Below are 27,648 nucleotides of genomic sequence, written 5' to 3'. Positions count from 1 at the left end.
TCACTACTGCTGCAGTTGGCATGTTAAATCAACTTTTCAATTGAAGTACAGGAAGATGTGTCAGGCACATGTGGGACTGAGCAGATGTCAGAAATACATAGTCTCAGGAAACACAGCTGGACTTATTAAATGTATGAGACATTTCCTTTTGGAAGGTAAAAGACCTTCTGATCTGTGTTTTGAAAAATCAGTGAAAAGTATTATGATACTAGGACAGTTCCCTTCCTGTATCCTTCCAGGATACAGGCTCAGGTTAAGAGGGTTGAGTTCCAGTGTTTTGCTTTGTCTTGCTTTGCTATGTTTGCTGCTGGAGTTCTACTCTCCATATGAGGGAACTCCACACTTGGCCAAACAACAAAAATAAATGCCAGGAGTGAATTTGGGGCTTGGTATCTAGGAAGGATGACTTTGCCAGCCTTGAGTGACTGGTGCTGCATGATCCCTAGAAGATTTTGGGGGACTTGAGTGTTAGGGGAGGACAGAAATTTTTGTTATGACTGCCCTTCGGTTTTGATTAGAAGTTGTAATTTCACAAATAAGATCAAAAACACAAAACCAGCCTGGAAACAGTTTACTGCTGTTGGTTGCTACACTGAGACAGGAGTGAGAAATGGATGGGAAGAGGATGTCAAGAGCAGGAGAATGGTAAGTCAAGTGTAGCACATTCAGCAGCATGGGCATGGTAACCCCAGAAGAGCTGATGGCTGCGGTAACCCCAGAAGATCTCATGGCTGCGGTAAGGCCAGAAGAGCTGATGGCTACGCCAGGAAGCCCAGTCCAGGACGAGCTGGGGGATGCAGGTCCCTCAACCATGGCACCCATCTACTGCACGTGATGCTGAGCCACCAAAGCAGTGAAAAGTGTTAAAGGAGCTTGGACCTGGGAGTGACTCCGACTTGGTGAAACCTCTAGGGTAGTAAGTAGCTGCCTAAGGTTCTCCAGCTGTACAAGTAGGCTTGTGCCAGAAGTGGACGCAGCCATCAGCTGTGCTTGTAGAAATCATCATCCCCATTATCTCTCCTGATGTGTTTTATTATCTAGAGGAATTGCCTCATCTCCAGACGACACCGCTACCCGGGGTCCCGACAGCCGCCTCCCCGGGGGCCGGGGACGGACGAAGGCGGCGGGCCACGGCTCACCTGAGGCGGTGGCGGTGGCCACGCCTCTCCCTGCTGTGTCTTTAAAGCCCTCCTCCTCCTCTTCCTCCTCCTCCTCTCCATCCCTCCATTCCTACATCGCCGCTGCCGCTCGTAGCTGCCGGGCTCTGCCTCGGCCGCCTTCTCTCCCCACCCTCCCAATCCCCGCCACCAGCCATGGCCGACATGAAGACCGGCATCTTCGCCAAAAACGTCCAGAAACGCCTCAACCGCGCCCAGGAGAAGGTGCGCTGCGGTGCGGGGGAGCTGCTGGGAAGGGGCGGAGGGGGAAGAGGAGCGCGGCGGCGGCGGCGCGCAGGGTCCGCCGGAGGATGCGGCTCCGCTCGCCGCCGCTGCCGCTTCCCTCCCCGCGCCCGGGGCCCGGGGCGGCGGCGCTGTTACGTAACTGCCCCGGTTCCCCGCGCCGCCGGGAGCTCCGGGATGCGAGCTCCGGGATGCGGGCTCCGGGATGCCGGCGGCACCTGCCGCAGGCCCCGCCGCCGCTCCCTCGCCCTTGGGGTGCGCGGGTGCCCGCGGGGATGGCGCCGCTCCGCACCCGGCCTGGGCGCCTTGCTGCCCCGGCCCAGCGGGGAACGCGGGCTCGGTTCGCCTCGCCTCGCCTCACCCCCGCCGCCAGCCCTGCTAAGAGGATTGCCTTTCCTTTAATATCCGCGCCGGCTCATCCCCGGCTGCGGCGATCCGCCTTGCTGCAGCCGCGGCAGACAGACACCGCTGCGGGGGATGACAGCAGCCCGCGGGGGCCGGGGGCTGGCGCAGCCCGCGCCTCCTTCGGCGGCTGCTGCGGTTTTGGGGAGCTTCTTGGGGTGTCAGGAGGCTGGTCCAGATGTTCTGCAGCTCACAGCTTGCGCTGCTTCAGAAAGTCAGAACCGATTCTAGTGTTATCGTAGCCTGGAAATGAACAACGGGTGAAGTGGGGGAGAATTTGCAGGAGTTCTGACCAAAGATGAGGGCCTTATGGGCCGCTGTCTGTTTTGTTCATCTTCATTAACGAAAGCTGATAGGTATAAGTGTTCCACACAGATAGCTCCTGTGTAGCTGTTGGGTGCCTCAAAACAGGATCTCAGATACAGATATTAGGCCCAACAGAAAAGCATTTGTGTGTGACTATACGTAGCAGCTGTGTCTGCTGTTAGTACAGTTTACAATAAAGCTGTTGCCAGCATGAATTTTGCAGACGGAGTTGGCAGTACGTGTTTTATCAGTACCCTCATCTCTTTTGAGGGTCAATAAAACCTTTATACCCCTCTAGCATATATCCTGAATTGTTATGCAGCTTAAGGAATAGGGCTTTTGCAAATGAGAAATATTATTTTGTGAGCATATTTCTTATACTTCACTGCCTGTAAAACTGCGCTTTCTTTTTGGCCACACATTGAATTCTGTGGAGCTCCAGCGGCAGAAAAAATTGCAACAATTAATATATCTTATTCATAATTGTGTTATTATTTAAGAATATAATAGTTGAGGCTGTCACAGACTAGTGATTAATTTTCCCTTTCAAATACTCCTGACTAGCTCACCAGGTTATAAAGTACTAGACTTTTCAGCACCAAAGTCATGATGCATTTCCATTCTTGCAGGTGTGGACTGCAACTGTTTTCAAGTAAAACATGTAAATCCTCTTTAATAGTTCGAAGATATCTGATGACTTTATGGTGTGAGTTGACTTGAGTTCATAGTTGGAGTCAAAGCCTAAAAATACTGTTTGTTTCCTTGTGTTTTTGTCAGTATGGTTACAATTAACCATCTGGAAAAGCACTGGTGCAAGTCGGAATCACGTGTACTGCTTCAAGCTCTGTCTGTTCCAATGTGGGGCTCCTGCTTACAGAAATGTGTGGGCATACTAGAGAAAACACCTGAATGTGCATACCTGAGATTCCCTGTAGTCCTCAAATACTGTTCATGCACCAGCCCCAGGACAGGTGCCTTGAGTCTCTTGGGTGCAAATCAAAGATACTATTGGGCTCTGACAGATGGTCTGCTCTACCTCCACTTTGGTGATCAACCATGCTAACAAGGGGGAAATTTGTCTGGATTGATTTTCATGTATCAGTCAGGCATCTGTCAATTTTAGCTTCCTTATAGTATCTGTGGTGGTAATTTCTTATGTCAGTGGTGTAAAAGTTGCTTATTTACAGGGTTACTTACAGTATGTTAGTGGCCTTACCCAGTCATAGTACCAGTGGTCTGACACAGAGGACATTGTAGTACCGTGTACTTCTGTATACTTGCCTCCTCCTTCCTGGCCCATGTGTTGTTATTGCATGAGCTATGCATGTGTACTCTTTCATGTCTACATTTCTTCTTAGCTTTGAGTTTGTGTATGTCTATGCAACATAAAATCATTCGTTATTTTTGCTGAAACTTTACTCAAAATGAAAACAACAACAAAAAAGTACAAAACAGGCCCCAGATGGGAATGATTGAGTTTTGTTTGTTTTGGGTACTTGATAAAAACAAGTAAATTTTGTCTAGAAGTTGAAAATGTATGATTTGTCTGATTCTTGATGGTGTGAATAGGATGGCATTGTGAGATGTGTGTAATATCACACTGGCTTAAAGAGATTTTAAATACATTGAGTTGTTTTTATCTTGATGCTGATATTGGATTTGTGCACCCTCAGTTTACCGAATGTGTTCTTACAGATTAATGTTTTTATAAAGCATTTTTGCATTGCTTTCTATTATTTATTGATGGAACATATGTATTAAAAACATGGAGTGGCTCTAAAACATAGACCTTCATTTTGGATTTCAGTGAAGCTTTTGATATTGTCTCTCACAGGATCCTGCTGGATAAAATTGTCCAGCTCACAGCTGGATAAACACATTGTGCAGTGAGTGAGCAGGTGTCCCACAGGTTACTATCAAAGGGTTACAGTCAGTGGGGTGACAGACTGGTGAGCTGTCACTAGTGAGGTTCCTCATGGCTTCATCCTCACCCCAGTGATATTCGACATCTTCACAAATTACTTGGATGCAGGACTGTAAGGGATACTAAGCAAGTTTGCAGATGATAGAAAACTGGGAGGAGTTGCTGACTCCCTTGAAGGCAGAGAGGCCCTGAAGAGAGGACTTGACAAATCAGAGAGTTGGGCAGTCACCCACCATATGAAGTTCAGCAAGAGAAAGTGCCAGATTCTGAACCTGGGGTGAGACAACCCTGGATGTATGGACAGACTGGGGACAAGAAGCTGGAAAGCAGCCCAGAGGAAAGGGACCTGGGACAGGAAGTTGAATGTGAGTCAGCAGTGCTCTGGCAGCCAGGAGAGTCACTTGTGTCCTGGGTACATCAGGCTCAGCATCACAGACAGGCAAAGGAGGGGATTGTCCCCTCTGCTCTGCTGCAGCCTCACCTTGAGTCCTGTGTGCAGTTTTGGGTGCCACAATATAAGAAAGATATTAAACTATTAGAGTGCACCCTAAAAGAGAGTTAACAAAGGTCAAGAAGGGCCTTGAGGGGAAGCCTCAAGTATGAGGAGTGGCTAAGGTCACTTGGTCTGTTCAGCATGGAGAAGAAGAGACTGAGGAGAGATCTGATAGTAGCCTACAACTTTTTCATGAGAGGGAGAAGGGCAGACACTGATCTTTTTTCTTATGGTGACCAGTGACAGGACCTGATGGAATGGTCTGGAGTTTGTAAGGGGAGGTGTAGATTGGATATTAGAAAAAGGTTCTTCCCCAGACGGTGGTGGTTGGGCACTGGAGCAGGCTCTGCAGGGAAGCAGACACAGCACCAAGCCTAACAGAGTTCAAGAAGTATTTGGACAATGCTCTTGGGCATATGGTGTGACTCTTGGGGATGGTCCTGTGCAGAACTGAGAATTGGACTAGATCTCAGATTAATTTATGTAAGCTATTTTTCTAATAATGCCACCATTATCTTCAGTTCATTGATGACTAAGTGTTGTAAATGCAGGCAAACCTGATGGGAAGAGATGAAGATGTCTGACTTAATTCAGAAGGCTGAATGATTTTTTTATTATAACTATGCTAAAATACATTAATATACTATATAAAGGAAGATACTAAAAACTACAAACCTGCTTGTTCGAACTATATCTCTAACACAACTTGTGACCCTCTCGTGAGAATCCAGACACAGGTGGATCTGATTTGCCATCAGGCTCAAACAATCCTTCACCAGAATCCAATCAAGCAATCACTCCAGGTAAACAATTCCTCCAAACACATTCCATGTGAGAAAAACAAGGAGCAGAAATAGAAATTGTTTTCTCTTTCTGTCTCTCTGTGCACCTCTATGAAAAATCCTGAGAGAGAAATGTGCTGCCACAGTCTAAGAGAAATTTTACTTGTACAGTGTATGTAGTGTGTGTCTATAGTCACTATTTATATAACAAAAGCTAAGTAACTGCAAAATCTTGTATTGGGCAGATCTCGGTCTTGCATTAGAAGTGTTAATCTGAGAGTTATATGGAAATAATAATTGACCACTCTTTCACATCATCCAACCAGCACTCCCAAACCCCTTTCTGCAGGGTTACTCTCCAACCACTCCTCTCCCAGCTCAGACTTGTGTCTGAGATTACTCCATCCAGGTGCAGAATCCAGCATTTGGTTGGTTTTGTTCAGTTTCATGCTGCTGGTGATCGCCCAATACTCCAGTCTGTCCAGATCTCTCTTGTCCCATGGGAGAGTCAGTAGCACTTCCCAGTTTGGTATCATCACCTGACTATCTGTGCATTGAACTGCAGCCTCCAGATCACTGATAAAGAGACTGAACAGAGCTGCCTCTAGACCTGCGCCCTGAGGAGCACCACTGGTAACTGGTCACCAGCCAGATGTCTTGTTTGCTGCAATAATTTGAGCCCTGCTCTTCAACCAATTCTTCACCCAGTGCACTGCATACCTGCTCATCCCACTGCTGGAAAACTCGTCTGGATGGAGGCTTTGAGGGACAGTAGCAAAAGCCTTTCTAAACCCCATTAGAACTGGGAGTTTAAATCCAGTGTCTTCACTTCATCCAGGCAGGTGACCTTATTGTAGAAGGTTATTAAATTAAACAGGACTTTGCCTTTGTGAACCCATGTTGTCTGTGTCTGATGACTCTGTCTGATTTTTCGAATGCCTTTTAATAAAATCCAGTGTGATTTTCTCCATATTTTTTTTCAGGTATTGAGGTTAGATTAAGATGTCTGTAATTTCCTTGGTCTTCTCTCTTGCCCTTCTTGGAAACTGGTGTAACTTGGCCTAATTTTTAGTTGGTGGGGCCTCCCAAGACCTTTTGTAGATGGTTGAGAGTGGTCGTGTTGTAATGTCTGCTACAGTTGCATACAGTACTCTGGGGTGAATCTCATCAGCCCAATGGATTTACTAATATTCAGCTGATAACAATTGGTCCCTTTCAATTTCAGTGTCCATAAATGGAAAGCTGGTGTTCCTGCAGTCATTGTCCTCTGAGAATTGGCAACCGAAGGTAACAACATGGATATTAGTTCCATCACAGAGAGGAGACAGCTCTTATGGGTGGCCATTGTCCAAAGAATGCTGGATGGAGGGGTGATGGCTGGTCTGTGACAGGCAAGGCTGTGCATAGGGGACATCATCATGTCTCACAGTGTCATCACCCTGCAGCGCAGCAGTGCCTTGGAAGGGCAGAATAAAAGGGAGCATCCTCCCATGTCACACTGTCAAAGCTGGCCTGGAGCCAGCCCACAAACATCCAAAAGGGAGCCCTTGAGGAGACAGTGGAATGACTTGGAGGAGGCTAGGGGCAGAAAACTAGAGGCAAGGCCAGCTGCCAGGGGCAGCCTTTGAGGAACAGATGCAAGCCCTGCAGAGGAGAAGAACCACCAAGACCTGTAGCTGCCTGAAGCTGTCTGGCCTCTTCAGGTGGATAGCACTTGTAAGTTCAAGTGAACACCTTCTTGAGGAGCACTGCACAGCTCTGTCCTCAGTCCCTTGTGGAGCCTGGGGCTCCACAGACTGTAAGAACTGGGATGCAGAGAGGTTGTCAGGAGTCCTAGGGCTTTGTAACATCCACTAGTGCCTTGCCAGGATTCTTGACCCACAGATTGATCAGGCTGAGGACATTTAGCCACTCTTGGAAGTCCTGAGATGGCTTCAGGTTGAGGGAGAATAAGGCTTAGGCATATCCTGGAGGGCATGACCAGATTGTGGGATGAGGAGTGAGGCTTTGCTCACATGCTTAGGAAATAGCTGACTATCAGCAATGGCATCAGGAGGGAATTTTTCCCTTGGATCAGATTGGCACTGGTTCATCGGGAGAAGGAGGAAGAGATGGGGTTGCATTCTTCTGCAGCACTGAGCAGGACCACTGTTCAGGGCTCCTTCAGTCCCTTTTGGCTGGGTTGCTGTCTGCTGCTCATGCCTCATGAAGATGGTCTGTCATACCTGCAGCTGTGGGCAAGAAGCTTTCCAGACTCCCAGGGTGGGCCCCAAGGGTGGCCTGGGGGTTGCTCATTGTCCTCCTGTAGCACTGGGCACAGCCCCTGTCAGGGCTCCTCTGGGCCCCTGCGACTCTGTTCTTGCCTGCTGCTCTCACACCTCCAAGGCACCATTTGTGCCCTGGCGCTCTCTGGCTCTCTTGCCCATTGCAAACCTGGAGGGGGGCTGAGCTCTGCTCTTCCCTTGGCTCCATTTCCCATGGGATTCTTGCTTGTTCAAAACAGCATGTGCTTGGAAGTGTTCCAGGCTTGCTTCCCTATCCAGACCTGACACTTTTCAGTTTTCCTGCCTGTGGCACAAGCACAGGGTAGGCACAAGAGCACTTTTCGTGCATCCCTGGCTGGGAAGGACAGCAATGAAGCAAGTTTTGGAAGGCAAGATTGTGCCCATCATTGATATGTGTCATACTTTGGAAAATACCTCATGGTACCACACATCTTTTCTTCTGACCTATATGCCTGCTGCTCCTTTCTGTAGCTCTGTCATTTGCCTTTTCCAGATTACAAAGGATGTATTTTCAAGTAAGACATGCATCACCTGCTCCTGGCTACACATGCATGTTGTGTTAGTGCTTCTGATTATCAGTTCTGAAACAGATGGAGAAAAATAAAAAATTAAATAGTATCTTGCTGTAATATGCAGTTATAACCTGTCTGTTATGTGTCCTTGAATGTGTTTTTTGGACCTCAAAACCCCCTGATTTGTGAGACAAATAACCATCTCACCAGCATTTGACTCACGGTGAGTGCAGGACAGAGCAGTCAGGCCCTGTTAAACCCAGAGCTCTGCATGGCAAGGTCTGACCCAGGTCTGAGGGCTCCACCCCAGAGCAGCTCTGCAGTGCCAGTCCCAGGCCCACCCAGGAGACAGGGGCAGAGATGGGCACACCCACAGCAGGGCTCAGGCAGGGACAGAGGTCCCAGGCTGGGCTGAGCCATGTCCCCTGGGCCCTTGGCAGGAGGTGGTGGGGCTGGAGTTCACAGGGGAGGCCAGTCCCAGCCACTGAATCCTGTGAGAACAACCAGGACCCCGTCAGGACTGAACTTCAGTGCTCCTGTGCTCTTCTGCAGACACTGGTGTTGGACACTTTGGAGACAGAATATTGGGAAAGATGGACTTTCCCTGTGACGAAATGCTGCTGTCCTCAGGCTCTTGTGTTTTAGCATGTTTTTGCAAGGGAAACAGTGCAGACAATTCTAAAAATGAGTATCAAGTGAGGAAAAACACTCCACCAGATGATCAGCAGGTATATTGCTCAGCTCTTGAGATGTTTGCAGCCATTTAGATGAGAAGCACGTCCTGCACCAGACTGAAGGCTTGATCTCTGAGCCTCGCTGCTGTCAGTGATGTGGTGGTTTGCCATCCTGTGAAAACCTGTCTCAGTTGAAAACACTGATGAATTTCAAAAAAACACATGACACTTGCCTTTTGCAAATTTGTGCAGATGCCCCCTTTATCTTGAGATGATCCAAAGCCCTGACCCCTCTCAGAAGATACACACCTCCTTCCCACAAGGTGACAGAGCCAGGGCCTAGCTGGGAGATGGCTATGGGTGTTCAGTGCCTTCTGCTAGTGCAGGGCTGGGAAGAATTGTCTTCAGAGATTTCCCCAGTGTGTACTAGTAGGGAAAGGAGCAGGTAGGAGAAGATAGATTTGAGTAGAATAAAATAGTTCAATTTAAACAGATCTACAATAACCATTCAGTCCCACTACTTGACCACTTCAGGGCTGACCAAAAATTAAAGCATGGCTTTAAAAGCACTGGCCAAGTGCCTTTCAACACTTGTAGACATGGGTTCATTGACCACCTCTCCAAGAGGTCTCTCCAGGGTTTGACACCCTCTCATAATAAACCCAGATGGTGCTGTCACAACATTTCCAAAACTCGGTTTCAGTAAAGTTTGTTCCTGGGTATTTCTGTGTAGCTTCTGAAAATCAAGCTAATGTGTTTTTGATGTTTAACTTCTAAGTCAGTAATATATGTGGTTTCATCTAATACTTAAACCAGTATGTACTTCAGTTTATGAGAACTTGGAGGCATTACAAGGGTTGTAAAGGAGGAGGTTCTATGAAGGAAGCAGTAAACTTCCATCTGGAAGGGAATTTTGTGGTTCTGTACAAGTTCTGTAACTAATAATGTCTGCTCTAAGGCAGGAGACAAGTATGTGGAAGAATATAATTGTGAAAGGCGTTACATCTATTATAGCTGTGCTGACCTGCTTGCAGTGTGATGACATGGTTCTAGCAGCCTCGGGTCCATAACAGTAAATTACTGTCTAATGATTTAAAATGTTGGCCACAGAGATATTATAAAATTTATTATAATATAATATTATAAATGAAGTCATTACAGTATTATAATAGGCCTTGACATTTGGGGCCCTGCTGGCACAAGCACACACAATGATGAGGCACTCCACCTCTGAAGAGCTAATTCTTAATTTCTGAGTTTATAAACAAAACTAATGACAAGTCAGTAATTTCTCATGTGGATAGTATGGTCTGAACTATGCAGATGATATTTTTCTATCTTCAGGTTCAAGTATTCTGCAAAGGGTGTGAAAGCAGTAGATGAGGGCAGGAAAGGAGAATACAAGTTGCTTTTCACCTCAGTGGTCCAAGTTTTACGAATTGGCTAGGAGGAGCAGTGAAGAAAACTGCCCACCATCTGTCACAGCAGGATACTTCAGTGGAGATAAATGGCAGAGAAAAACAGGCTAGGCATAAGGTGGGGGTGAACATGGAGGGGGGACATGCCTGTGCTCACCTTTCCAGCAACACACCTGTCAGGGCTGTGGGGAGCCTCTCTAAATAGGTTGTCAAGCCAGTGTGGGATGATGGACAGTATACTGACCTTGGGAGAAAACAAAAATAAAGGGTGAAAAATTCCCTTCAACACATTTTTTACAATTGCCTATATGAATAGGATTGTAGCTCCTTGAACTCGCCTGAAGATGGCAGGGGGATTTTTCACTTGCCTAAAATATACATAGGGGAATTCACCCCCACCCAAACCCTGATGAGGCAGCAGTTACTGCCTGCTATGCCAGTACTCTCACTCACCTCAGGGATTCGAGTGTGTGGGGAGAAGGGAGTAGAAGAAGGTGGCTGTGCTGCTTCAGTACAGAGGGTATTTTCTCTAGGGAGCAGTTGTTTGGTTTAGTTCATTGAGCTCTGCTGCAAACTCAGCTGCTTAGGAGCCTCCAATCCAGAGTGTTTCAAGTGCTGGGTCACTCTTCCCAAAATGTTCTGTGGCATCAGCATCAGTGCTGTTCTCAAATACAACATCATTTTTTCCAGACTTAATGAGTAGCTAGTTAGTCAGTAGTTGCCAGAATGATAAACCAACGACCAACTCAGGAAAGCAATTGTGTCTTGTTTGGTCATCTTGAGTTTCTGCTAACTGGAGTTTATTAATCTGTTTGAGGGCATGGTAAAACCTAGGCTGCCATAAAGACACATGGAACACATTTCTGCTTGTACTATGAGAAAGCTAAGCAGGAAATACCCTATTCCTCTTCCTGGTGGCTCTGCCTTTATTTCTGTTGTCTCAATAATTATTATCTGTAGGACATTAGCACGTGTGAGATTCTGCAGAATTGGGGACAAAACCAATTACAAATGAATAATGGTGTGGACAAGCACTTAGTTGGTCAAATTCTGTACAATTTCTCAGAATGTTGATAGGGCAGTGGGAATGCTTAGAGGCCTTCCAGTGGGCAAGGTCACAAAAAAGTCAGAGACTGTACCACACTTCAAGGCCCTGGACTCAAACTCCCAGTGCCCTGCTACTACTATTTATTTTTGTGCCTTCTTTTTCTTATCACTTCTTTTCTGACAAAAAGCTTTTACTTACCCCCAGATAAGAGCCTCTGCTTTGTTCTCCCTGTTTCTGTAGCAGATTAATTCCTTTGATGCTCCCTTGAAGTCCCAGCTTTTTCACTTTCTAACCCCACTTCTTTGTACCCACAATATTGCTAAATCTGTGGTTTGTACTGATGCAGAAGCCAATGCTACAGACTATGAACTGCAGTCTGTCCTCTTTATCTGTGATGTGAAAGAGGAGAATATGTACACATGAGCCTGCACATGCTTGAAAGACACTGACTATCCTGCTTTTCCCAGGATAAATTGAAGATCATGCTAGGAGTGAGGCTGATGTTTTATTTTTAATGAAGTAGAGGTTTGAGAAAATAAAAGGTCCTAAAGAACACAGATAATCTGGATTTTCTTTCTAGATTGTGATTAGTAGTAAGCATTTAGTTGTGTCTTTACAGAAGTATAGGAGGTTAGCAGTATGTAGCAGAGGTAGGTGGTGGTCTGTAATGTCATGAGAACAGTTATTTATACTGATGATTCATGTTTCATGGCTCACCAAAGCCCAGTTAAAGGACCCACATGTACAGGGGTTAATACATATTTAGCATGAAGTAGAAGGAGATGAAACACTGAATACAGAGAAGCAGCTTGATTAAATGTAGGCAGTCTATTTCCTGTAGAGAATGATCAGTCTTTGAATTCTGAAAAATGACCCTGATTTTTCACATAAAATGCATGTATTAGTTTTTAGATCCAGGAAAAGATTTAAGGACTTATTTGCATGTAGGACGTGCAGAGGAATAAATTAAAATGTTATATTCCTTTTAAACCTGCACAGATCTGTGTGTGGATGCTGTTGCTTATATTTAAACTAGGCTTCCTGTTGTTCAGCTTGCTATTGTAACCTAAATCCATGTTAGTTTTTGTGGGTGTTATCTTTTCACACTAATAAAGCCACCCTCTGCAGTTTGAATGAACATTTTAAGTACAGAAGAGACACTGCTGAAGTGGATTTGGAGAATATGAAATATGTTTTTCAAAATAATGTTGCCAGTAATTTTAACTATAGGACAAATTTTAGTCCTCTAAAAATCATAAGGAGTGGTTAATGAGGGTCATCAGAAGGGAATAATTGATTGACTCATGTTTTTCAAATCTGTACTAACAAAATTCTTATCACAGGGGAGGGAGAGGCTGTGGGTGAAAGGCAGAACACAGAGGAAAGCAAAAGTTCGTAGGTACACTGAGGCCTGAAGAGAGGCACAAGAGCATGGCTCAGTCTAGAGGCAGATTGATCTGGGCAGCCTTAGGGCAGGTGTTCCCATGGTTTATCTTGCTCAGGAGAGAAACTCATCAGGAAAAAAGGGCACAGTAGTAACTGAAGACAGGCCTTTGCTGGCTGACTGCTGCTACTACAGCATGGTCACTGGAGGACACATTCCGGAAATGGTAAAGGAGTGGGTTCATACTGTGTGAAGCAGTGAGTGGAAAACAAGCACAACAGAGTAAGGTTAATGTCCATGGTTAGCTGAAGGCCAAAAACAAGCAGCGAAGATGCGATACAAGTTGGAAATATGGAATTTGGATTTAAAGAAATGTGGAAATCTAACAGTGCAAGGAAATGTCTTTGATTTTAAAAAAATAGCACAGACCTCCTTCTCTAGTCTTAAATGGCTTCTGGATTGATTAGTAAAGAAATTAATATACTCCTTATAATGTGACAGTCTTGCAAACTTCCAAAATGTGATTTTATTGGTAGTACATCTCTAAATATTGTTCTCTTTAATTCTCAGCCAAAATGTGCAGACAGAGTTAGTATCAGGAAAGTTGTATCTTGGTGTTTGTTAAACTTCCCTTTTCCTTCCTTATCTCTCTCTCTCTTTCTCTTCTTCTGTCATCCTTTCCTTACTGCTTGCTCTTTCCCTTTCTCTTGTACATCTCAGCAAACACATTGTAGACATAACCAGCAAAGCCATTTAGAAAATTACTTTACTTCTTGGATCACTTGTGAGTTCACTTGACAGGTGAACCCACTTGCACACTTCAGGTTGTTTAAAAATCAGTACTCAGCCTCCAAACATTGTAGGCTATGAAAGAATTCTGAATGTTCATTTTGTTTTATTTGTCTCCTGTTGTGTGTGAGAGGAGGGACAGATGGTGCTGCTGGAACAGGACTCTATTCCCTTAGGGTCTGCAGGGCTGAGGAAGGTCCTCCCTGTGTGGGGGCAAAGCTGGGAATAGTGACAGCACCTCACACAGGCAGTGCTGAGTATCTGGAGAAAAACTAAAAGACAGGGAAGGTGAAATGGAGAGCCAAGCTGCCGAGTAATTAAGACAGTAATTAGACAGGCACTCTGAGAACTGCAAATATGCAACATGAAGGAGCTGCAGTGGGCTACATTCATAAGCTTTGTTTTTATCAGTAGCTCCAGCTGAGTTCACAGGAATTTCACCCAAATTGTAGCCTTAGGGTTAAGCCCAGCAGTGCTGTCACTCCAGATTCAGTGAAGTCAAGGTGCTGTTTATATCCCAGGGCTTTTCAGCTTACTCCTGCTTCCTATTCTTGTACTAAAAAAAAAATATCCCTCATATCATATTTGTGTTTCCAGGCTCTGAAAAGCCTGTTTCAGAGAAAATGAACTTAACTGATATTTTACAGAGCTGAACGTGGTTTTAGTCTTAACCACCACCCTGGCATCATGTTTTCCTGTAGTATCAATCCAAGAACACAGTTGTTGTAAGCATAGTGCCAACATCTCTTATGCAAAGTTTCATAGTAGGGTAAAAAAATAAACAGTAATTCAGAAGCTGGCTGAGAATCTACATTGATTTGACAGCCAAGCTGAGAAGCAAATCAGGAAGAAATTCAGGCAACCCTTAGATGGCAAACACACACATGCCATTTGAATGGCATCTTAACTCTTAAACAAGTCACTCCACCAAATGTAATGACTTGGCACTTTCTGAAGGAAGATGGAGAGGAACAAGCTCCATCAAATATGGTTCAAATATGGACTGAAAAATATTTTGGGTCAAGAACACATGTTTACAGACTGCAGGGCGAATGCAAACTTGAGTACAGTGTGTTTTTCTCAGCATTTCAACTCAGATCATGCTGGTTTCTATAGTGAGGGCCGTTTTCTGTAGGCAGTGTTTATCTGGAAAAGAAATAGAAAAAGTATACCCCATGAAAAAATATAATTTAAAAGAGGCACTGTGCAGTATTGAGATTGCTGAGTCACTTCTCTGAAGGCTCTGTTTTTGTGAGCAGTAAATATTTTTTTTCCCTCTAGTATCCCATTTCCAGTTTGTCTCAAAGTACTTACACCAATATTGTTTTACTAATGCCCATCAGTAGGCCATCCTACCAAAGGCTTACCTTGAAGTATGTGATTAATACTGGTTTTGGATTGCTCAGTGGCATCTGTTATCAGAAGTGTTAGTGGGATTTGAAGTAGTCATATCAACCTGACTCAGACTTTTCCTTTTTCTGACTCAAAGAAGGATATTTTTTACACTCTTTTGTACAGAAAGATTCCTTACTTGCATATAAGCAGTCATCAATTAAGCAAATTTTATTGCATATTAATGCATCTTGGAATTTTTTGCGCATTGAATGTATCTAAAAAAGAAGGCAGCTTGAAGTCAGTCTCAAATGCCAAGCACTTGCTATTCCTCCTCTCTCACTCTGAAGCATAAGGTATTTTCAGTTCTTCAGAGGAGGTGTTATCATTACATGTTGAATGAAAAAAACCAAGACCACCTCTGGTGGATTGTGATGGATCTCTGTCTTTTTTTGTTAAGTCTTGTGGGAAAAAAAAAAAAAAGTGAAAATAGCAAAGGGTTGGAGAAAGGCTTTCTAAAAGTGTCACAAACTCATTTCCTTCCTAAGATATGTATACCATCACATCCCAACAGGTTATGTGTACATCTAAAACAGCTTTAGCTATACCAGCAGTGAACAGAATGTTTCCAATCACACCATAATTATTTGCTGTACTAATAGAAGTGTTAGAAAAAGTTTTGTCCAAGGTTTTTAGCTCTAGGACTTTCAACAGAGCTCAGTTCTCACTGCCTTTCTCATTTAATTTCACGTTGTTGTTAAGTCAGTTCCTTATTCACAAACATGCCTTTCTGAGCTGCTGGCACATATTCAGTTGTGATTTGGAATGTTTCCACATTATACCCTTCAGTTATCTAGAAATTGTGACTCTGGGGAGATACAAAGAGTACATGTTTAGGTTCCTCAGGGAAAGCATGCTCTGTTGTCTGGATCCTATCGCCATCCAGTGTCTCCCCTAGAGAAACAGGGGTTCTCCAAGCTTTCATTTGGTGGAAGGTCCCATGAAGCATAGAAAGTGCCATGCCTGAGCAGGTGTATTTCTCTGTGCACTGTAGGAGAGTGGGTTACACTTGTGTTCACCAAGATCTGCACACTGAACACAGTTAGTCTGGTCCTTATGGTATTAGCAAAGTAAGTTGTTGAGAGTGCATAATTTTCTTATCCCTACCCTAATACCTTTGTGCACAAAGACTTTAAGGCCAGTCTAGTTTGATGCACAGTATTTCCTTCCTCAACAACATTGCTAGCAATTACAAATCAGGGACACATAAAAGTCGTACACTTGATACTGACACATGGTCAGACTGTGCATCCGTTGAGGTGAATGAGAGGAGTCACTGGAATCATTGGGAAACTAACTGCTCATTGGGAACACTGCTCTGCCAAGGGATCTTGGTTGCAATGGGAAGCTGTTAGACAAGCAATATATGGTTAAGGTGAAAAGCCATTAGGCAAGTTCCCTGCTTTTACCACATTTGCTTGAGGTTCTTTCTGTCCTGGATGGGACACACATTGACTTTTCTTTGTAGGTCGTCCCACAGCAAAATACAACCCCTATCTAAAGTTTTATTTTACTAAAACTTCTCACATCCTCTACAATGACCTTTTCCATATTACTTAAGTACTATGATAAAAAAAAGTCTTTCACATAATTTTATACCAATATGGAGAGTAAGCACATTCATATTTAATATAAGTTGAACCCAAACAGATGGCTGGATAACTGTTTAATGCTATGAGAATTGAAGAACTCAGCCTTAAAGCAGTTATAATTTATTACACAATGAAGAACCTGTGTATGATACCCACAAGATACTGCTGATACAGGACTAAAGTGACAGAATGGTTAACAAGGACCAGTGCCTCCACATGAGAATTTTATTTTTAGTGGGGCTACCTGTTTAAAATTAAAGTGAAGGTATCTTAGTGTCTTTACACATTCTAAAAAATAAGGAAGAGGGGACTGGCAGTTCAAATATGTATAAAAATCAACACAGATGTGTTTGACATAAAATATTTTATAGCTGTATTAGAAATAAAAAGACAAAATTGTTAAGATTTACAATTAGTGTGTCATATTTTTCAGAAGAGTATGTCTATTGTAGAATATCAAACCCAGTTACTCTTTATGTTATATAAACCTGAGCTATACTAAAGAGCATAATAATTTCAAAACTTTTTTTTTCTAAACCTAGATATGTGAGTATGTATTGTTGCTTGGTCCATAACATCTGCAGTAGCTAATTTTACCAGAGACATGAGAAAATGCCTGTACTCTCATCTGGGAACCTGACTGGACTTTTGGTCTCTGACAAACATAGGAGTAATAGAGCTTTTCCTTCCTCACCCCTCAAAAGAAAAGGCAGTAGTTTATTTGTATTTGATAAATATGGGGCATGATCCTTCATTGATATGTGTGCTTGTGACTCATACTTATACTAAGAGGTATTTTACTCTATCAGTGATGTTGTGGATATATGGAATTATGTGGATTATTCCCATCTACATATAGCAGGAAGAAATGTGCAAAAAACAGTGTCAACCAGCTATCCACTAAGGCTCCATTTATTCTATTTGCCTTTTTTAATGTTTTAAGTTGTTTCAATACAAAACTTTTTTATTTTTAAAGAATTCAGATGAGACCCATATATTAAGAAATGTCAACTACATCCATCATAATATTTTAGGATTTATGCCTATTGCAAATTGTGATGAACTTGATATCAAATTGCTATAGTAGTAACATACTGCTTTTAAAGATCTGATTCTACTCATGCCAGTTTTATTTGTAGCAGGGTGAGGCTCTTCAGGTTAAATATAATCCAGTTCATTGTGCTAACACAAGATGTAATACTACATACACACTCTGTACTGGCTCTGCATGGGTCTGGATTTAAATTGTAGCTCATTGCATAGCTTTCTGAAAATCAACTTGTGAAAATCACACTTATAGGTGTAGTAGGGTGTATACACATATTCTGAGGCAAGAGGAATTTTTACTTTGAGAATGTAAGAATACGCTGTGGCATCTTAAGCAGTTGTAAGCTGGGGTTTCTCATTGCTTTGAGAGAGTTTGCCTGGCAATGCTGGCAGCAATTCTGGGATCATAAAATTTCTTGGTTTGACCTTCTCTGTTTCACCTACCCATGGCCTGCATAAATCAATACTTTCAATTTGCTGATGCTTTGAATTTTGTAGCTAATTATAACTCCTTCAGCAAATTTGAGTAAAGCTGCAAACTACTGCATCCACTTGAGGGGAGATGCTTGACACTGACTCGTGCCAATGTTTTGCAGGGGTTCACTTGTTCAAGCCTTTTTCTTGCTCCCCTTACAATAACCACCTTTGCACAAATACAGAAGATATTTAATAGATCAGTCTTAATAGATCAGTCTGGGGCTGTCTGTCACTGGTTTTAATCTCACTAATTTTTCCTTGCCTATTTGTACCAGTCATTAATTGAGAATGGCCATGCAGTTTGATTGCTCCCTTTTCTTCTAGTGCACATCAACACCTTATTTTATCTGTTCCACTTCCCTTGAGTTGTGGCTGAATGTGTACAATATGTAGGCTAGACTCAAAGAATTACCAGCATAAAAGACAGCCTTTCTTCTCTTCCTTTGCCTTTTTTTTCAGGATAAATGTAAACAGTTTATGTTTATTTGTTCAATTAAAAGCAATAGAAAACCCACAAAACATCCCAGCATTATTACAATATTCAATAAAGGACAGTGTACCAAGCTGTTTTTTTATATTTGAGGAAGAAAATAAGTTATGTTGGAAATTTTAATATTACAAAATAAAAGGATATTACATGTGCTTTTTAAAAATGAGATTAATTAGTTTCTCCTCCTTTCCCCTTGATGAGCATTTCTCAGTGCATTCTTCAATCATTGTACAGGCCCCATTCCAATTCCTGCTTCTTCCTCTTATTTTAATTCAGACAAGCAAGTGATCCTTTATTTCAGAACAGAGCAGTATGTAGAATAAATTATGTTGGATGAGATCAGTAGGTGGTGACTCATCCACCTCCAATTCAGCAGGGACAATGTCAAAGCTTGGGTAGGTTGCTAATGGCAGTGTCCAGTTGTATCTTCACTATCTCCAAGGTTGGAGGTTGCCCAGCCTTCTGAGGAGTCTGTTGCACCATTTCACCATTTCATGGTGATTTGTTTTATCCCCTTATATCAGCCCAAAATTTCCTTTGTTGCAGCTTATGACTGTTGCTCTAGTCCCTTCTCTTGTGAGTCTCTGAGTAGGACTTGGGTCGTTCTCTGTAATGGCTCGTAGGTATTTGAAAATAGAAAGCAAGTTTTCCTTCCCTTATCTTTTGTATTTTTCTGGCTGAGAAGCCCAGCTCCATTCCCATGCCCAGTGCTCTGCTCCAGCCTACTGAGCATTTCAGTGGTCTTCTGCTGGCTTCCTTCTAGTTTTCCTATGTCTTTCACTGGGTAACCCAGAAGTGGAAGCAACAATACTCTCAGTACAAACTCATGAACTCCAAACAGTGAAAGGGAACTGTTGCCATTGACCCATGTCTATACTGTAGTTCTGAGCTTTGTCCTTGCAAGGGAGCACATGATTTTCAGTGCAAAATCCTCAGCAGTGGAGAGCAGCAGCAGTTTTCCTTGGTTGGATGAACTTAGAGTAAGGAGAGACAAATATGGAGGAGGGAAAAAGTTACTGGGTACCTCAGTACCTCTTTGTTATTCCTTGTTTTCAGGCTGACTTACTGAGAAAGATCCCCAAAATGCCTACATGAAATTCAGGATCTGTGCTGCCCCTTTGCCAGCTTTTGGCTCAGCTATGCCAGTTCTCTGGAATAATTTTTAGACAAGACAAATAAATTCAGCTATCTCTCTTTGTGGGTTTGTCTTTTTTTATTATTATTATTATTCTTTTATTTTCTATTGAGTTTTTTGTTGGGCTGTGTGTTTGCTTGTTTTTTAACATGTTAATTCATCTCAATAACAGCTTTTGCTTAATCAGGGCCTGAGTTGGTCCTTTTTTATTAATGGCTTCATGAACAGTTCTTTTGAGAGGCAAGTCAGTAGCAGTGCCTCTGTGGAGAAGGCCAGGATTCAGACCTCTGTTTGTCAGCCTGTAGAGGGACCATATGGAGTGGGTCAGTAAGTACTGGGACCCCACTTTGCACACTGACTAAGTGTCCTGGTTTAGGGCCAAATTTGTGAGCAAACAACAATATGAGCATCATAAAGTCACTCCAGGACATTTAGAAAACTTAGGAATTACTTCAACGTATTTGCAGCACCTATCAACTTTGCAATGTGTATGGTCTCATAAGGTTTCTGGAGAGTCCAATAACAAGAAGTGACATCCTTGCACATATGATATACCAGGTGGAAATTTTATTGTTTCCCATGGCAGGGAGAAAAGGCTCTCCTACATACACTTCTTTTCCACACAGACATACTTTATATGGAGAGCTAGAGATATTTTATATTTTATTTGAAATTTCCTGGAAGCATTTACTCTGGGAGTAATTTTAGGCTAGATTTTTTTTCTACATGTACTATATGGCTGATTGATAAGTGTAAGCTGTATTGATGTATTCAACTCAGGAGCACGTACTTTCCTTCCTGGGAACTCTGGACCCAGAAAGATTGTTTCTTTAAATCTTGCCCTCACCTGCTGTGATGCTAGATTTCTGCTATGGAAACATTTCCTGTGTATGTTATATATCAAAATTAGTAATTTGAAGGTACCATGGTACAACCTGAAGTGGAAACACAGGGATATATTCTCAGATGCTGAAAGCTCATGTCAGTCTGGTGGCTTTATGCTGATTATTTTACACAGGTGAAAACCTGGCTGACTGCTGGTGACTTTACCTACATTAAGTGTAATGTTCTTGCTGCAGCAGCTTCTGTGCCCTGGGAGAGTCCCACAGACATGTGGAGTCTTGTTGAAAATTAATTTAAGCATCACGCAGGTAAATATAGCATGTATCATTATACGTATGACCTGCCTACCTGATTTCTAAGAATCATGCTGCCTTGAGAGATAGACTAAGATGTTAACTTATCTGGGACAAGCACCGTCTCTGATTCCAAAAGCATCAGGTGAAAAAAAAGGAAATGCAAAAAGTAGGCATTTAAACAAAAAAATTAATTGTTTCAGAGTAATTCACAAAGTCAAATCTGAGTAAAGACTTTGGAAACATTTTTTTCCAATTTTCATGTGTAGCTACCACTACTTGCATTATTTTCATCTTAACCCATGTGGGCTCTGGGCCATCTCTTCATTGGCTTCTTTGTTGACAAGGCATTTACAATATTTAATGCAGTTGCCATGGTACTTGACTGATTATATTTTACAATATGGCAGTGGGTAGCATGTAACTTCAGCTGTCTAAGCAGAGAGTGTTACCTAAAACTGTCATACAGAGGACTCTAGCTGCTATTGATATACCTGTAGTCTCTGACAGAGAAGTCTTCTCTGGAAAGTCTCCCTTCTCAGGAAGGGCTCCAGTCCATGATCCAGGATGAATCTGAAGCAGCAAAAATTCATACTGGTCTGGTTTCTTATATGGATCCCAAGCATAGCCTTAATAAGATGTGCTTTGCTTCAAATTAGAAATAATAAATCAAAATATTAAAAAAACCCAAAACCATCTATGCTCATGTCAGAAGAGTTTAAAGCTAAATGCAAACTGAAGAGTTTGGCTGAACCAAGACTTTATGGCTCACAATATGTGTGTCTTTAAGAGGATCTTGATGCCAGAGCAGACACATGCCAAGGGCATTAGAAGGCTTGTATTTCCCCTTTCACTTTTCCCTTTTGACAGATAGTATGGCTTCATGTTTATTAAACCTTGATAGATTTTTAACTATTTACATGTCTAGATTTTTAATATATTCATGCTTTTGCAGTGTATTTTGCTCTCAGATCTATTTTTCTTTTATTTTCATTTACTTTATTTTCTAGACCAAACAGATACTCTAAAGCACATGACAGACCTCCATATGTTCTTTACCTAATATTTTTTTACTGACTTTGCAAGCAGCATGTACTTTGCAATTTCTGTTCTTTTTAGTGTTTAATATGCAGTTAACATACTGAATGCTAAAATGGAACCAACTGTAAATCTACTGGTAAAGCTCTCTTCTGCTGCAGCATGGACATCTGGAGATCTGCATTTAAGTAGACTGTGGTATCCTTTCACCTTCAGGATGTTAGCAAATGAAATGTCTATACATAATCTTTGAAAAGGTTTCAAAGATTTGTTAAAACTACTGGAATATTTTGAAATATTAAGAGCATGCAATGTATGTTTTTGTTCCTTTGATCAAAGCATAAAAGAGTACATAGCATATAACAGGTTTTTTTGGGTGTGTCATATTTATCTTCTGTTTTTTCTCCACCCTCAAAATACTTGGGGATGGGAAAGAGTGGGCACAAGACCCTTAAGGCTAGGGCAGCTCAAAAAAGAGTGGTTTTTATTCCTCTTGAGTAACGCCATCAATCCTTTGGTGAGGTTTCATATAAAGAGCTCAGGCTGATTCCAGTGACAATCAAAAAAATGCTTTGATATTGTGTGCTTGCATGCATTTTTCATTGGGGGTCAATCTTTTTCTCTGTGGACAGAACAAAAGAGGCAACAGAAAGTTGTTAACCCTACAGAGCTCACATGATAAAAAGCTAGTGTCAGCAATTTTGCCCTCACAGGGCACACATATCAGGAAGTCTTTAGATGCCATCAACTTTAAAAAGACTTCCATCTTTGTTACCACTTCTTTCCCCTCTCAGTTCCAAACCTTATCTTTCTAGCGTTCTGCAGGTCATCTTTTGAGATGTGCAAAATTTTTTTATTTTTAATTGCAATTTCAAATCACAACACAGTGACAAAGTAAATTGAATATTCTACAAGTAGTTCCTGTGGTATGTATTGTGAGGAGCACAAAATTATTATGGATGGTACACCTTTTCCCACTGAAACTATTTTCTAAGTTGAGAACAAACTGTGTTTTAAACTGAAAAGGTCCCCTTAATGCATAAAGCATTGAGAATATTTTTTTCCATTAATTTCATCCTGTCCTGAAATTATATTCATTATGCTATTAATTCACTGCAAAATCAACAAACTAATTTTACTTTTCACTGTTCTGTGAGCCTAACCCTAACCCTTATTTAAAAAGCCTGAGCCTCCAGCATAAAGTCAGGTATTTAATTTTTCTAATTTAAATTAAACATTTCTACTGGAAGTTAATTTTCCATTTAACTTCTATGTATTAAAGAAAATACTTCAGCAGCATAATTTATATAAGTCCAGAATAACATCTATTTTCAAAACTAACAAAAATATTGTTTTCCCCTTTTAAGTCAGAAAGTTTCAGGTAAAGCTGCAGATCTTTTCAAGTAAGAGATATTGTTAGATTAAGTAGTGAAAGCTCAACAAAGGCCTACTTTAAAATATAGGTAGCTGTCCTTTCTTCGCTATCTTATGTAATTTTGTGAAACAAGGTCTGCCATTCTGTCCCTATTGATTATTTGTCTTACATGTTTAAAAAAATAATTTTCTATGTTTCATTTGTAATTTGGTTCACTCCTCAGTCTTTACTGTTGTCTGACACTTCCAATGAAATTCCAGAGAACTTGACTTAGGAAAGGGTTCCAAGTAGTGTTCAGACAGGAGGCTTGCCCATCACAGCTGCCCTATAGAGGAATCCAAGTACAGCCTTGAGGGAAGTTAATAAAAACATGTAGATATGAATAGGGAGTTTCATGCAGGAAAAAAAAAATAAACCAAATGCTGAGTTACAACATTATGAATCGAACAAAGGTCCTAATGTATGCTGGGCTGGACACTGTATAGCTTAGATATGGTATATAGCATCTTGGGCAAATACATATGCTTCCTCTAGAGCACTTTTGGCATGAATACTCAGAAGATGACTTTAAATTGCCTCAAGTTATGAGTTATAAATGAAATGATATGTGGGGTGATACAGGAGAACAGAGCCTGAATATTGCTTCAGTATCTTTGAAAGTCACCTATGTATAGAAGCATTGAACATGTCTCAAAACAACTAACCAATAATTTGTTTGTTGTGAATAAAAAAGCTGAAAAGAAGCAATATTTACATCCTGTACCTGTGAAATGGAGGCCTAAAATAATAAGAAAGTGTTGGTTACTGAACTGTAAAGAAAACATCAGCTGTGTTACAGGGAGGAGGGTATACTCAGGGATATCAGAAAACCATTGTTTTATAAGGAGGGGAGAGCGAGCAGAATCAAAGAGGACATCTGTGTAAAGAAAAGGTTGTGCAAACATTGTCACTTCTGCTAGGACGCAGATAGATCTGTCTCTGGCTAACATCTGGCTAATATCAACATCATGCCAGCTTGGCCCTGCAGCTATCAGTCCTTGATGGAATAAGCAATCTGTTTGACTGACTTCACACTGGTGCAGGTTTCCCAAGGCAGAATGGAGGATGGGATAAGAGTCCAAAGTAATCTTGCAAACAGAACCAACAAATTCAGTAAAAATGAACCAAAACAAATAACAGTACAAGGTGATGCCAGAGAAGAATTTCACTTTGTCATGTCCAAGAGCTAGGAGAGAAATGTTTGTGGAAATATAGGAGATGAATTATTCAAGCCAGAGATACTGACATCTCAGCTGTTGTCCTTTGTATAGCTTTTAGCAACAATTCTTTGAAAATACACTGAAGATGTACACAAAGGTTAAGAGAGAAAAATTATGCATAGTAAAAGGTTGAGGATATTGAGTTGTCTTAGAACAGAAAATACCAAGTGTAGATACGTAAGTCTCAAGTGTGAAACTATTTGCTTTTCCTTGCTTTTAAAGATGGTGGTGATCAACTGTCTTCATCTGGCTGTAGGAGAAGGTGTAAACAGCTTAACATGAAGGAAGGTTTGGGCTGCTTATTAGGAAAAAAAAATACTTCCTTTAATGATAACAAAGCACTGAAATGGGCTACTGAATCACGAAATATTTAGATTGTCTTTTATTTGCTTGTGTTTTATAGAACAAGCCTGGCCAAGGTATCAGAGTTGGTATGGGTATGTGTGTCCTGTTTCAGTGCAGAAATATGGAAAAAATGATGTCTTGAGGTCTATAATTCCATACGATTTTGAAGTACAAATTACACTATTACACTATTTAATTTAGAAGACCAAACCTTTCTTACAGTCTGTCAAGATGAATCAAGCTCCCATATAGGAAGGTAGATCAGAACCTCTTCCAAAGTGAAGAATGCTAAACCCACTACATAATATAAAGTATAAAAAGTGCATTAGCAGCAAAAATCTGACTCTTCATATTTGCCAGTGGCAAGAAAATCAGGCTAGTGGACATACATGATGTATGGCAGATATCACTGGACTCTGCCTCAGTTCAGGACACAATTTGGGAAGTGGGTCAAAATCTTTGAATTCGCTGTGATTGTATGTTTTATTAAAGAGAATAATTTTTTAACTTATTATTTTTCTTGAAATACCAGTATTGTTCTCTGTTGGAAAAGGTGTTGTGAGACAAAGTCGTAGGTAAGATAAATGTGCTCTGGCAGCCTGCCAGTTCATTTTCTTCAAAGCAACATACCTGCAAACTCCAACCCACCTAGATGACATGAAACAAAAGTGAGCTGTGCATTACCAGATACAATGTCTGAAAATTTCATTAAAATATAAGTAGTTTTCTCTGGGAAGGGAAAATTGCCTGAAAATACAGCTTTTGACCAAGCAGGAGAAAAAGCAAAGTGGTATCAGTAGGACAAAATAAGCCATTTAGTTCAGGCATAGAAGTGTGTTCTATCATAATGCCACAGATAGTAGCCTTGCTCCCCAGTTCTGCACATACCTCAGATGTTTATATGCACATATATACATAAACATACACATGCACATACATATATATATATATGTATAAATATAAATATAAATATAAATATAAATATAAATATAAATATAAATATAAATATAAATATAAATATAAATATAAATATAAATATAAATATAAATATAGCCAGGGGAGAAAAATCAAGTTATGTATGAATTATTACTTAATAGTGTGTAATTTGGTAATAGCAAAGCCTGAAGAAATGCATCCTCATATAGATAGGATCAAAGCTGCATCATAGCTTTTAATGCATGTGAAAACATTTTCTTGGTGAAGTTATTGGACCTCTGGGGTCTCACAGTCACCAGAAATACTGAAGCTTCCTTTCCAGTGGGCTTGTGTCTCTTGTTCCAGTTTATTGGTCTGTATTGCAATGGATTATGCCAAAGTTCAGCCTGCAAGAAAACCTTCATTTGCACCACCCAGGAGTCCAGTGAGTCCACTTGTACAAAAGACCTTGACTGAAAAAGGAATTGTTCTATTTGTCATAGCACAGCTGGCTTTTAGCTGGACAGATAAATCTGGCCATAAAGAGAAACCCAATTTGGCTCACCTACTTCAGAAGTAAACAAGTCCCTGGGTGAGCAATTATAGGACAGATTAGAACTCAAACAGGGAACCTCAGCAATCCCATTCAATCCTGAATGCAGGCGACTGGCCAGAGAGCTGGGTGATGCAGAGACCCCAACCAATCAGTTGTCCAGGCATGGGAATTTTGAACCCCCTATAAAAGGAAGTTCAAACAACAAACCAGGCTGTTTGTCAGTGACCTCGGGTGAGTCCCGTCTGTCTCCAACCAATGACCTAATCTATTAATTGAAGTAAGATTTGCAATAGGGATATTGGTAAGGGAGTTTCTCTATGCTGAGTGTTGATTCTTTGCTGTTTCTAAGAGGCACAGTTGCACATGCTCATTACTCCCTTAGGAGCACTGTAAAAATTGTGTCTCCTGTCATAATGAGTTTCAGACTTTTTTCATTTAATAAATAGTATTTCTGGTTATGGTGCTTTCTCAGAACTCTTCTGGTTTTCTTACAGAAGCAATTTTTAAACCAGAATAAAAATTACAGACCTGTCTTCCCCAAATTTTGGCACCTTGATCATACACGTTTTACAAGCTAATGGGTCTGTCAGAAGAGAGCTCAGTATCCATTCAACCCACGGGAACTCGATACATAAAATTTAATCTTCACAAAAAATTAAAATTTTGGTCCACAAGTTGTGGCTTAAGGACTGAACTCACTGAGGTGATTTTAAATGGGAAGGAATTAAATCTCATCAGTTTAAGGCTGAAATAAAATTGGAGTTCATTCATAGCATGAACCAATTTGTGCATTTGATAGATATAATATAGAAAATAGAGGAAAATCTCATAATAATGAAAAGGGGATTTCTCTATCTTCTTAAACTTCAGATTTTCATTCTCTAAATCATAGTTTGCTAATGAAGATCTGTTTTACAATATTGCAAGTGGCAAAAGCCAGTTTATAAATATTTATCTTGCACAATCTTGAATCTAAATGCTGGCATGAATTTGTTTATGAACAAAAATTTTTGTTAGTTTTAGGCAAAATGTGAACCACTGGAATTGCTAATGCCTGAAGGGAAAAAAATTTATTATTTTTCAAGTTCTATGACTTTTGCTTTTGAACTATTTTGTTCCTTGGATGCAATAGACTTTCTTGCTAGACTGTATTTTTGAGCATCCACAAGGAGGCTGTATCTTCTCTTGCTCCCGTAGAGGGGAGAGGGATAAAAACATAGTATACCATGCCCTGTCATTTATGACACTTTTGTCATTTAGAGACAGACTGTAATAACACTTATTTCTCCCTAAATTTTACTCAGTTGAGCAATATTAGTATCTCTCACTACTTGTCACATACAAAGCTAGAGAACATGTAACACCTTGATCTGTTGTGACATGTCATACAAATGACATCAAGATTTATTCAGGGGGGAAGTGAGAGGATCCAAATAGAAATTTCCAACCTTAAGATGTCATTTTCTGGAAGTGC

General features: G+C 41.3%; 1 protein-coding gene across 1 annotated transcript in view; it reads left to right on the top strand.

The window, feature by feature from the left end:
• The first annotated feature begins 1,200 nt into the window (after nucleotides 1-1,200).
• Nucleotides 1,201-27,648, top strand: part of AMPH (amphiphysin) — a 119,725-nt gene continuing 93,277 nt past the window's right edge. Inside the window, exon 1 of the mRNA XM_021546627.3 lies at nucleotides 1,201-1,382. Within this exon, the coding sequence (XP_021402302.1) occupies nucleotides 1,314-1,382 (69 nt within the window). The 5' untranslated portion in view covers nucleotides 1,201-1,313. The remainder of the gene's footprint in view (nucleotides 1,383-27,648) is intronic.

The sequence above is a fragment of the Lonchura striata genome, chromosome 1, assembly GCF_046129695.1.
Source record: "Lonchura striata isolate bLonStr1 chromosome 1, bLonStr1.mat, whole genome shotgun sequence".
NCBI classification, from domain to species: Eukaryota; Metazoa; Chordata; class Aves; order Passeriformes; family Estrildidae; genus Lonchura; species Lonchura striata.
Note: the sequence above shows the minus strand (reverse complement) of the source record. Positions and strands in the feature narration are given on the sequence as shown.